The sequence below is a fragment of the Zosterops lateralis genome (genome assembly GCF_965231275.1).
Source record: "Zosterops lateralis genome assembly, chromosome: 3".
Classification (NCBI taxonomy): Eukaryota; Metazoa; Chordata; class Aves; order Passeriformes; family Zosteropidae; genus Zosterops; species Zosterops lateralis.
This window is the reverse complement of record NC_139764.1, coordinates 35999493-36012663: the sequence shown is the minus strand read 5'-3', so window position 1 is coordinate 36012663 and position 13171 is coordinate 35999493. Positions and strand designations below refer to the sequence as shown.

General features: G+C 39.4%; 1 protein-coding gene across 6 annotated transcripts in view; it reads right to left on the bottom strand.

The window, feature by feature from the left end:
• LTBP1 (latent transforming growth factor beta binding protein 1) overlaps nucleotides 1-13171 on the bottom strand; it is a 182722-nt gene that overhangs the window by 156828 nt on the left and 12723 nt on the right. For 2 of the 6 annotated variants that reach the window (XM_083858430.1, XM_083858429.1), the window contains one exon: nucleotides 10404-10692. In XM_083858430.1, coding sequence (XP_083714556.1) covers nucleotides 10404-10692 — 289 coding nt within the window. Of the gene's footprint in view, nucleotides 1-10403; nucleotides 10693-13171 lie in introns of those variants that run through there. The other 4 variants (XM_083858425.1, XM_083858426.1, XM_083858427.1 and 1 more) reach the window with 4 other exon arrangements.

Sequence of the window (13171 nt, the reverse complement as noted above, 5' to 3'; positions counted from 1 at the left end):
TTTGCTGCATGGCTCAGAAAATGGTATAAACACAGGGGGCTTCAGAGTTGTCAGAAAACGGAACAGAACGCTCTGTGGAAGACAAAACTCCACTTAAAGCTTGATGGAAATGACAAGTTACCACAGAATAATTTTTAATCAGAAACTGGGAAAGAAAGTATACAGCTCGGAATGATGCAGTCACAACTTTTAGCCAAGTCAGCACACTCAAGTAATGAACAAAGCAAGAGTCAGTAACTGTCCTGGGTTGTAGTGTAGGATGTACACAAGTATTTATTCTATCACCATCTTCATGAGCTGTTGAAACCAAGTGGGGCAGTGTTTTCCCAGGTCCCCTTCCTTTGGGCTCTTCTGCTCCTGGCCCATCAACGCCTTGCCCATGACTCACAGGTAACTCCCTCCAGGAGTTATCTCTGTTTAATGGGCTATCAAGGACCCACTTCACAACTCATCATCCCATTGTGAGATGCTCCACCCAGGGGGAGGAGCCAAGCATTCCCACCTGGATATAATCTGGGATTTGGGACAGTGCAAGCAGCCCTTACCTACTGGATTCCCAGAGGAGCAGAGCTACCAGACCTTTCTACAGGATCACTGCTTCAGGAAGAGCACCTCACCTAGACTGCTTCCACCACCCTGCTCAGGCTGTATTCTGACTCTGTCAGTGATCCTTTGTGTTATTGCATTTATTTTTACCTTTTTACCTTTCTTCTTATTAAATCATTTTTCTGACTTGGAGCATCTCACTCATTTTGCTTTCAAACCACAACAGTAACAAACAGGTAGCAATGAGAAATGGAAAAAACCTGAAAGCTTTTTAACACAGGAAGCAACTGAATCAAAAATGTCTGTGCTTCTACACAAAGCATTATAAATTCAAGAATTAGAACTGAGAAAGAATTGACCAGACTTACCAGGAAGGAATCATGCCTATCTCAGGAAAGTAAAACTAATGGGAGGACTGGGGAAAATCCATGTTTTATCCTGGATATGCAACAGATCAGCTGCTACTTCTCAAAGAGTAGCCTGTCAATTACATCAGCAAGTTAACCATACCAGTCACTAACAGAACACCTCTGATCTCTAATTTCAGTAAAAAGGAGAGAAAACACAGCTTTAGGACTATGTTACTAGCTGCCTAAGATGGTGACAGCTGTATCACTGAAGGCAGAGAGTCAGGAAGCAATGGTAGTATGAAATTTCAGGTACCACCCAAAGAACAGCACAACACTAAACCAGAATTTTTAGATGTAATCAACATCATTTTCAGGGATCAGCTCATTCAGGAATGCAGAAGAAAACAGTGAAATCCTGGTTTGGCCTAACCTGTGTACAGAATTCAATTCAGATATTATCACTGAAAAAATGCTTCAAGAGCAAGCAAAACAGAGTTAACAACGTTGAAGGGGAAAAAAGCCAAAGATTCTCTACAGCACTTCATAGCTCCAAAACAGAAGAATGAACATAAAATGGAAGCTAGTTCAAAAAGTTTAATGAACTGAAAAACTGTCCAAAAGTCTTTTGGCCCAATTAAGAAATCTATAAAAGGAACACACGCAGAATTAAAGACCAAAGACAGTTCCAATTAATTCCTCTCATCTAAGTTCACAAATGCTCTTAGAAAGGTTCTTATGCCTTTCTCCATGAGGGATTCTCAGGATCTGTTTCAGATTGAAGCACAAGAGAAGGTGGCAGAACAGACAGGCAACACCAATAGGTCATTAGACCAGATAATTCTCATACAAACTTCTAGAAGTTAAACATATTCTAACTATTTTGTAGTACTCTGGGCACAACAAAACCCAACAGAGAAGACAACAACAAAAACCCACACCAAAATTAGATGGGCTTTAACTTTCCTTACTATTCATGTGGAACACAGGGTTTTTTGGTATAGTTTGTTACAATTCATGAACAGTGCCTGGAGAGGTTACTCAAACACAGTAAGCTCTTAAGAGACTGACTGGACTCTTGACAGAGCTGTTTTCTCTCTTACTTCAGTGAAGCTTGTCTGTGTTGGCTTCCTGACAGATGAGTTGTGAATGACAAGGGAAGAGGTGGAGGATACTCCTACAAGCATTAGTTGATCCTTCTCTCACACTCAAGATTAAATTAGCTGTGGAAACTGTTCAACAGTACAGCAAGCAACAGTTTCCCTGCTTACTCCAACACTGACTGCCCTTTTCTTGCACCAAAGCTTTACTCAGACCAGTGATGTCACACAGACACATAAAACCACAGACCAACTGGCTGTTGCCCATCACACAGAATAGCTTTCTTCTCCTGTCTGGAATAAGCTCTGGCTGGCTTGAGATCCCTGTTGGCTCCCTATAATTTAAGTCACTGTACCAAAAAGATTTTATTTCTGAGAATCCTTTTCCTGTCAAAGATACTAATGAAAAGACTGAACATCCTCTAACAGCTGCTTGTGAGATGCTCACTTAACTAGAGGAAAGCTAAAGTGTAGCTAAAACAAGACGTTCATGCAAAGGTAGGCTATGTAATCTCAGGAACAACAGTAACTTGAAGTACAGAACTGCAGCTGCATCTCATGAATGCTTTGCATGCTGCTGCAGTGCTGATACTTTATATTTTCAACATTCTTTCCAAGATACCTCTTCTTTTCTGGTAGACAAGTTCACTGCTCATGCACAGTACCTAACGTGGCCAGATGCTCTCCGAGTCCAGTCCACTGAACTCTTAAGAGGACTAAAGTGGATACTTGCAGCCTCAAAGATTTCAACCCAAACACTTGAATAAGTCTGAAGAAACAGTGGTAGATATCACAAACGTTCACATTCAAAAGGTCTTATAAACAAGAACAGACTTGGTCCACTAAAACACCAAAGGCTTCACTCAAAGCAGTTTGCCATAATGATCTGCTCTTCTCACACCATTGTGAGCTAACAAGACCTATCAAATTATTAACCCATTTTGTAATAGTCATAGGCTTTTTCTGCCTTTCACATCACACTTAATTCTTTAGACCCAGGTCTTCTACAACCCAATTAACAGCAAGTATTCAGTCCAACAGAGGTAACTACAAATTATCTGTTAGTTTAATGGATTAGCACTGAAATGTACACTTAGTAGTGCTCAAAAAGGACACCAAGACAAGACTAACGTTGTCATCAAAAAATCATCTCCACATTCTCTGCCAACAGAAATGATCCCAGTCCTGAGGGAGACCAGCAGTTTGAACTAAACAGTGACCTCAGCTCCTGCAGCCCGATGACTACATTTCCCTAGAATGATGAATGGAGGTGCTCTTGAGGGCTGACTCAGTGCCTGGCAGCACAAAGACATGAGTAACTACCTTTGAACCAGTTTTTGTTCTAGCACACACAGATCATGGCACTGCCAAAGACTACAGAAGCGAGAGTTAACCACAGGATCTCCAAAGCACTGGTCTCAATTTACCAATAGTTGATGCCAAAGACCCTTTTAGCCTAGTGCTCCTGCAGCAATGAAATTAACCATGCCCTCAACTGACAGCTCAAGTCTGCATTACCGGTCCCAAAAGAGTTCTGGTCTTCACTAGGAATTGCGTGAGGACAGAAAGCTTCAGCAAGTGAAAATCCAAACTCCTATGGAGCCTCTATAGACATAAGGGGACCCCCTCACATAGAATGCCTTGTCATAGTAAGAAGAAAATGTTAATTACCGTTTTAGAATTTCTAGAACGACATAATTGAATTAATATGTTGATGTTTGGGATCAAGGATATCCAAGACAGCTGATCTTCCTTAGAGCAATTATAATAAAGTGCATGTAGGATGGAGCAACTGAGAAAGAGAGACATGTAAATTTTTTAATCCAGAACAAACTTTCCCAAAACTTCAATAGCAAAGCAAGAAGAACTTTAACTCATTCATTATGAGGAAACTCAAATAATTAACTTGGATAATGAGTAAAAATTGTTCTAGAGAACAGCTGAGAATACCCAAGCTGGAAATCAGCTGAGATGAACTGCACAGGAGCAGAGGTTCCACATCCCTGGTATCCTTAGTAAAGATACAGAGCTGATCACTATTTCATCAGCTGCCAGGTCATTTGCTCTAGGCAAGAAATCTGAGCAGAGAAAAGCTATTAACAGTCAGCCCCAAGAGAAAGTTCCTAAAGACAAGCGTTCTAGCACTGCCCTTTCTCCACCACCTTAGCTTTAGCTGGACAATTTGCTGCTGCTCTTTTATTGTCCCCATGCTGAACCCTACACAACAGCAGAGCAGGCTGTTTGAGAGGACAGCTAGAGCAATTCAAGGGGGAAAGGAAGGGAGGATGTGACCACACAGACCAGAACAGGACATGACACATCATAAGAAGGATAAATAAGTATTCTATTTATATTTTTTTAGATTTATTAGTTACAGGGATAGAATACAGGAAAATATTGTATTAAAAGAGAGTGTTGTTCCCCCTTGCCCCTAGCTGTACTGTGGTCCACAACAGAAGTTGAACAGGAAGATCCCAAATAATTTCAGACTGACTGTGACTTCACCTCATTTGTATAATATCTATTAGTAATCTGCCCACAGAAGTCATGAGACAATACAAGAGAGCTCACATTTCTTGATTTGTATCCATCATTTGTAAAGAGGCTTTACTTCAGTATTCAGCAAGACAACTACCCACAACGAACAAAAGAGATTGTTAAAGAAATGCGCTGCCAATAAATGACATAATCCAGTGAATTTAAACCACTCCTCTAAAAATTCTGGCATTCTGCAACATGGAAATAAAACCTAAGTAGAAGGAAAAGCAAAGCTTGCCACCTACTGCCCAATGACATAATAGTATGTACTAATATTGTCTGTCTCCTTTCAACAAAATCTCTTTTCTTGACACAGAACATACTGAACTGCATCTTCAGTTGTTTCTTTAATGAAAAAAAAAATACAAAACCAGCACACAGAATATTCAAAAGCAGTCTTTTCTATAAAACCACTTATAAAATCCCTGACAAGTCTAAAACATCATTTCTCACAGCATCCAAAGTGACAAAGAATTCCTTTTAATATCCTCCAGTGGTGCTAGAGGCTTTATTAAAGTCTGTTCCCCAGCTGCATGATAAGTTTTAAAGACAGAACTTTAAACTTAAAAAAAAATATATATTACAATAGATAAAGCCTATCAGAAAAGACTTTTTTTCCTGTACACATATGGAGGAGACATTTTCAAAGCTATAGGTTTTACATTAGTAAAAAGCTATAGGTTTTACATTAGTAAAAAAACCAGGGCTGTAGCAAACACTGACTTATTGCAGACCAAAGCTCTGAAGCACCAGGTAGCAATCTTTGGTTGTATCTCTGTGCAGGAGTGTAGATTTGGCACCAAAATGGGTGGAAAGCAGCCCTACAAAAAGTGGGGGTCCTAGTGGATGAGCAGAGCACATGTCAGCAGCATATCCTCACATGGAGAACGCCAACCACATACTGGGCAGCAGCACAGTCACACAGGTCAAGGCAGTGATTACTGCCTCCATCAGGCACTTGTAAGACTGCCTCTCAAATACTGTGACCGGTTTTGGACTCCACAAACCAAGACAGCAGCACAGGGGAGCAAGGCCAGCAGAGGGCCACCAAGACTGTCAGAGACTGGACACACAACATATGAGGAGAGACTTCTCAGCTCTAAAAAAACCCCACCAGCTTAAGGGGATGATACTGCAATCTACAAGTGCCTCTTGACAATCTGTAGAGAAGGCTGAGCCAGACTTCTTAGAGTAATACAGCAAAAAGACACAGGGTAACAATAAATATGCAACAATGGAAGGTTCAGCTATAAAAGGAGAATACTCTTTTTTTTTTTTTTTTTTTTCTTCTTTTTTTCTTTTTTCTTTTTTTTTTTTTTTTTTCCCTGAGGGTAATCAAACACTGCAACACAAGGCCACAAATACCAGAGATCTCCAACCTTGCAATCTGGAAAGTATCCAAAGCTCAACCACATAAAGCCTGGAGTAGCCTCTTCTAAGTGATCCTGCCATAAGTGAGGGGTTGGACCCAACTACTTCATGCTACCAACCTGAGTTTTATCCCTGCTGTTTTTAAAAAAGTTTCCTTAAAAAAAAAGTCAAGGTCTTTTTGGACAGGAGTTCAATATTTTCAAGAGCTTCCATAAAGTATTTTCAAACAGACCTCACACTTAAGTTCAAGTGCAAGGCTCTTGTAAGTAGAGTTTCACTTGCTCTGTACATCTTAGTACAAAACTATCATAATGGTGGTGAAAAAATATGTCATCCAGAAATATTTACTTTCACACTAGCTTCAAAAAGCCTGCCTATAATCTTTTTTGGACCATCACCTGATATGCCATCATATTAACCAATCTTAGAACCAGAAGTTCTAAAAAATAAATTACATGCAAAGACACAAAAAAACACTAGCATGAAAGACAGGAGCCAAAAGAGCAGTATCTTACACTTTACAGTGATCCTCAGTCTACAGGAGTTTGCACAACAGAAAGTCAATAATCTCTATTGATTTTAAATATATATGTAAGCATTTAACTTACAATTATATATTATACCAAGCACGTATTCCATTTTCTGTTATGACTGTCCTATGTTGTTGGTTTCAGTAGGGTCACAACATTATGCCCAGTTCTTCTTTCAGGCATGATTTTTTTCAATCCAAATTCACACCAATTTGCCACTAACTAGTTAAAATTGGGGAAAAATAGTTTAAACTGGAAAAAATACTGCATCTTTGAACAGAAGTCAAAAAATAGCTTTAAGACATCAGTTGACAGGCTTACTAAAATTAGCAGGCAATACATCTGCCCATCATAGCATGGGACTAGACCCAGTGTCCCAGGAACACAGGTTTGGAAGGGACCTCTCAGGAAAGATTTCTGGGCACATAAGGCACACCAGTAAGTCCAAATCTGTCACCTGGAGTCTGTGCATTCACCACTCCTTTGATGGGCTTTGCTCTGTCCAACACTAAAGCAGATTTTCACATTTCATCACCATCTGCCTCCAAAGGAGGCTGAAGGAGCAGTGCTGTGACACTTCAGTGTATTTATTGAGCTCCACTTGGTTGATGCCATACTCTTTCTGGTGTTCATTTCCAAAACTGTACTAGAAATATCCCTTCAAAAAAAAAAAATAGTTCTGCTCACACAGATGGTAAAGGCACAAAATCAAGCTGGAGCTATCCTGTTGCCAACAAGTGAGAACACGAGATATGAAAGGAACACCCAGAGATACTGGAGAGCTATCACAGGAATTCAGGCCCACAAAGCACGCCTGTTACTGAGATCAGAATCCCCTACAGGTTCCAATAAGAAGCAGATTTTTGTTTCTGAAACACCACTTGTTTTCAATTACAGCCATCTATACCTTCTGCTAACATTTTTCTGAGATGAGACCTTGTACCTGACACTATATCCATCTTCAGAGCACAGCTATGACAGACTTGCTGAACCCAGGATATTCCAGGAAATTAACCTCTCTTCAGCTTTCCTTCTGTTCAGCACTTTATTCTTCAAAAAAAAGGTATCTGGAAAGAAATAAATGAATTCCCTGCTTTCCTAAATATCATTGCCACTATGATCCTAAGAAAGCATGTTTATCTTTTCTGAAGTTGGAAAAGTTGCATTCCTACATAAAATTGAAAAAAAATTGAGAGAGGGTGGCAAAATAGAAGCTCTGTAGAGGCAAGTCTTCTCTAGGAGCTAATTTAGGTGTTCCAGGTTGGGTTCTGCCCTTGCTCTCACCAGTCCAGTCTCTGACTGCACAGCAGCAGTGTCTAGATCAGCGTACCAACCACACTGACAGTGAGGATAATCCACTTCCCAGGAGTGGGAAAAGGAAAAGCCATTCCAAAAGTATCTGGGCAGCCTCACACACCATACAAGATCACAACATATTCAAAAAGGAATTGAAACAGGAACTAGCCTGTCTACCCCTCTCAGTGTTAGAGACCTGACCTCAGAAGGATCTTTCACCCCAGTAAATTGTGCTAATAGTCATACAGGGGAACTATCACTGGCACTCATTTCAACAGATATATCTAAACATCCACTTTCTGCTGCACTTGATACAACTGCTTTAGTTTGTGCAGCAGTCCTTTTCCTCTCCAGCTCTTGCACCTGGCTTCCATCAAGGTGTAGGATGGCGTTCTCATGACTCCAGAGACTCAGTTTTCCATTTTCCCATGACAGTATTAAGCTGACTGAGATAGATTTATCTTCATGTGATCTCAAAGAGTAACAGATCTACCTAAAAAAGTCTCTCTACAGTTAGGAGAAAATCCTAAGCTGAAAAAGGTTCACATGAACAACAAAGCCCACTGCATATGGAAGCATGCAGAGATACTTTGGAGAGCAGATAACAGATAAGTGGTTTTGTCAGTCTCAAGTTGTTTCTTCCACTACATCTGTGATGATGTCTCATGCAAGCAAGTAAAGAGATTCTGGTGAAGCATGAAATGCTGTAGGTATCCTCTAGAAATACTGTGAGCATCATAGCCAAACAACTATCATAGTAGCACAGACAAGTATCAGTTTATCATCTCTTTTTTTTTTTTTACAAGAGGAACCCTTTATCCCTGGGCATTATTCCAGGAATAATGGAAAGTAAGCCTTCTCTAGAGGCTGCCACAAGCCTTCTGAGAACAGTTTTAGAGTGCTTAAAAGATGACAATTTTTTTTTTTTCAGGGAAGAAAATATTACATTATTTTATCTTTCTCTCCCCCCTCCCCCCCACTTTTTTTTGAAGTATTTTTTACTACCCAATTTGGACAACTCGCCTTTATCACAACAGAAAGAAAAATTCCTTGAGAATGCTTGTGTGTAGAGGGAGGGAGAAAAAAGAAAGAATACTCTACAGGAATCAGTACTGATAAGACAGGAATTTTCTGGCCTTTTTATACTGTGCTGCTCTTTATGGGGCCAAGCAGAGACACCAGGTGATGAGTCCAGCTGGTCTGGAGAGGAAGGAACAGGAAAAAAGCCTGTTGATTTTACTGAAAATTTCCCCTTCATATTAGTCAGTTCATTAACCCCTGCTTCACTGGTGGGAATGAAACTGGACTCTGAATGCTAGGAAATACTAAAACTGGGTAGCAATTTCTCAGACTTTCAAGACTGTCGATGTATTTGTTCCTAAAGCCCCCACCTTCCAAAGCACTCTACCTTCTTCTTTCTCAAAGAACATACTGACTCAGGGCTTAGAACTCCAAGGGAATTCAGGAAAATTTCTCTTCTTCTTACAAAAGACATGTAAGAACCTAGTTTAGCTTGCAGATCCACAGTTAGCACAAAGAATTAAAAGGGTTTAGAAGGAAAAAAACAACCAGATAAAGGGGTTATGAGACAACAAATAACATTGGGAGTGTCCAACAATCTGTTGTCAGATGTAGCTTTGGAAAGGAAGTGGCACTTTGTTGTCAGGAGCCTATGATGACTCAGGTGCAGAACTCTATAATCACACTCCACCCTTCCACATTCATTTTTACAGTTTTGAACACAGGAAAACACAATTTATTTCCCAATCCTGATTATCCTGCTCTGGAGACTAGAAGCAAGACAGACTACACCCTCCTTAAAAGCAAAAGCAACAAAAACAACCTCTCCAAAAGCAACACCTGTTACTGGACAGAAACACCTTTTGTCACTGACTTCACCTGAAAGTGGAAAGACAGCAGTAGCTGAAAACACTTAAAACTGTTCACAATCCACTTGACTGCCACTCTCCTGTGCACCTTCCTCCCCCCATCTCAAATGGGGTCTCAAAACAAATTAACGTCAGACCCATCAATAAAAACCACAGTACAATTAAGAGAATTTCCAGACTCACATTAAGTATTTAAAGCTCAGAGAAATAATAACAAAGACTAAGTCATGAGCTACTGAAGAGCCAGAGGAAAAAAATCTCCAACAAAATGGGTGTTTCCTTGCTGCTTAGGGCAGTCAGATACAATCCTGAACATCAAACACCTCAAGCAAGCAGAAGTATTCATTGTAGCACAGCCACACACGCTTATATTGAAAGAGAAAACACAATGCAAATACAAGAAAGCTAAGCAGAACAGAACCACCAAATCTTACTCTCCTCAGTTGGACAAGCTGCCAGAATTCCATGTTAGACTTTGTTCTAGGATAAACTCAAAAGGTCACCAGTGTAAATTAAGAATAATTCCTCCATAATTAGTACAGCAGTATCATGCTAAGGAAAACAGAAGTCGACTGATACCATGGGATAGTCTGTTCAGGTAAGGAAATCCGACTCATAAGTAACAAAAGTGTAAACATCCACTGAAATCTTACAGTCAAAACTAGAAGCTGTTTTTAAAAATGCGTGAGTTTCCAAGTATGGGGTTTTTTTTGAAAAAACTTGCAAGTGACAACGTTTTATAAAATGGACACACCAGACTTGTTTGAAAGCAAGGAGAACACTTACTGTGGTTGCATTTGCTGAGTTAACCCAACAGGAGGCTTCTGCTTGATTGTGAATGCCATCTGAGCCACAGGGCCAACCTTTGGTGGGACCTGCACCTTCTGGGAGAAGGCCTGCTGGGCAGCCTGCTGGGGAATGGGCCACGGGGGAACAGCGGGGCTCCGGCCGCTGGTGGAAGACGTGTCTTGCATGGCTGTATCCTCACAGGAATTCCCTTTGGTTCCTGGTTTACACACACAGAGCTGAGGTCGCAGGCACATCCCTCCATTTTGGCACGGTGGTGCACAGTTAGCTAAGAAAAGACATTTTAAAAAGTACCTGTGAAACAAAGCATGAAGGAAAAGGCAAACCCTCCCCACAATAAAGAATGGCATGAATTATTAATGTTAACTGTAGTAGGAGAGAGCAACATTGCTAAGCTCCACAAAAGATAATGTACAATTTGATATAGCTTTTACTGATTTCTTGCACAACTGTGAACAACTTCGAAAAGTAAAATGCTGGCTCTAAAAAACAGGAAATACACTAGTTAAATTGAGAAATACAGCATTATTTTAATTCTTCCTCCTTTCTGCTCAGCATCCCTTCTCATACTTTAAAAACTCAAACTGCATCTGATGAAACAATAATACACAGATATATAATTTTACTACAGATCCAGGCTGAGATTTATTTTACTACTGTTTTAAAATCAGATGCTGCATAGGTAGCCAGAATGAATCCCTACAGCCACACTGTAGGCCACCAAAACAATGCAGAGAAGCATGAAGCAATTCAACCCTTCCCCCTCTAAAACCCAAATAAAGTTCCTGCAGTACCCCCACTGTAACAACACCAGATGTGAACTGATGCTACAAAGACATTGCTACACCTGGGAAGAAACAGACAGGTGCTTGTGATTATCCCAGACCAGCTTCTATAGATTCTTTGGAGCCTCAGTGAAAAGGAATCAGATTCTTTAAAATACAATTCGCCTTCAGAGAGGATTAATTACACTGCTTTGCATTGCTCTATCTAGTGACTACAGAGGGAGTCTGAATAACCAGCCTGGACTCAACACCCAGCTTGAAGACATAATGAATGCACTATCAGTTCCACTCTGAATGAATGAGAAACTTGGAGGAGTAGCAAATCCCATCAAAAAAAATGGAGGGAGGGGAAAAAAGCAAAAGCAATTGCTGATTATATATGTACATATACTGCAAAGGCACGTCTACCTTGAGGATTTTGGATGCTAAAATTTGCACATAAAGATGGCAAAACAAATTAATTCTCTTATCTAAAGGACATAATTTAACATTAAAAGATAGCAAATAAAATAATTTCTTCATTAGTCACATTAAAGATTGCACACAATGAAGCATGTATAAGAAAAAGACATCGCTAAGCTACTTCATTCCTACAAACTAAGCATATTTTTAATATTGTTAAAAATCCCTTAACATCAACAAAACTATATGTCAGGTGATAATTTTTACTAGAATAGGTAAGATAATATCTTAAATTATAATATGGGATTCTGCACCATATTCAGATACATCCAACTGAACAATTATATTATTAAAAAAATCAGTCTGCAGCCCTGGTCCAAATAGAGTACTTGACACTTCAACTAAGTTCTAATACATACTTCCATACATAAAAATAAATAAAATGCACAAGAATATAAATGAATTAACTCATTAGGATGGGACTATGTAAGTTTGGAGGCCTAATTTATCCAAACGTATCATATATACCAACTGCACACAACACCAGAATTGCCCAACAACTTAAAACCTGAGTTTTGCATGTTTTTTTTCCACACACACATTCTCCTCCATGTAAAGCTTATCTTCTTTTTAATAACACTTAGTTAGGCTACCTTAACTGCATATTATGGACCTCCCTGGCAAGACAAAAGTAATCATTTGCTCACTTCTATTTGCTTATTTTTGAGACTGTCTTGTCTTTGACTGCTGAAAGACTGAAGAGCATTTTCACTGTAAACTTGAGAAGGGGTTTTGCCACAAGCATATCCTGTAATAGATATCCCAAGTCTTCCTTGTGCCTTATTTATAAAACTTAAATTTTGATAGAAACAGTAAAAATTCATTTATATGCACATGACTGAAATAAATCATATCCTGGAAAATACATTCAGGAGCCTAAAATTCTGATTAAATTTCACTGGCTTTGGAGAGACTCTTAAGACCAGAAGAGTGACCCCATCACCTGGGGTCATCTGTATGAAATGTGCAAAGATCACAGTAAAGAATTTGGGCCCAATTGAGAGTGCCTTAGAAAAAACGTCAAAAAAAAAAATAAAATCTTAAAAGCAAGACTTTCAAAAGTCCCGTTTTAAAAATTAAGAAAGCATTAATGTACTTCTGGAGACTTCTGGACATGTGCCTATATTAACCTCTAAGTTTCTCAAGAAATTATTTAAAACCAATGACTCAACACAGAAGTAAGCTAACAAGACTACACCAAAAGTCCGTATGAAAAAAATATCTACTCTGCTAGGACACTGATCAGGGCACATCCCCTCTCAAAAGTGAAGCAACAATGTATACAAACACAAAAGACAACCCTGAAAAAAACTGCAACTCCTTTTCCTGTAGTTAAGAACCAAAGTTGTGCTTCAGAAGCCTACAAAAACTTGAGTTTCTACTTATTAAAGTCAAGGTTGCAGTGAATTGAAAACTGTAAAGCTAAAAACAGAACCTGTTTTGAAATTACCTCATCTTTTTTGCCCACACAGACTTGAACATTCTTACTTCACCGACAGC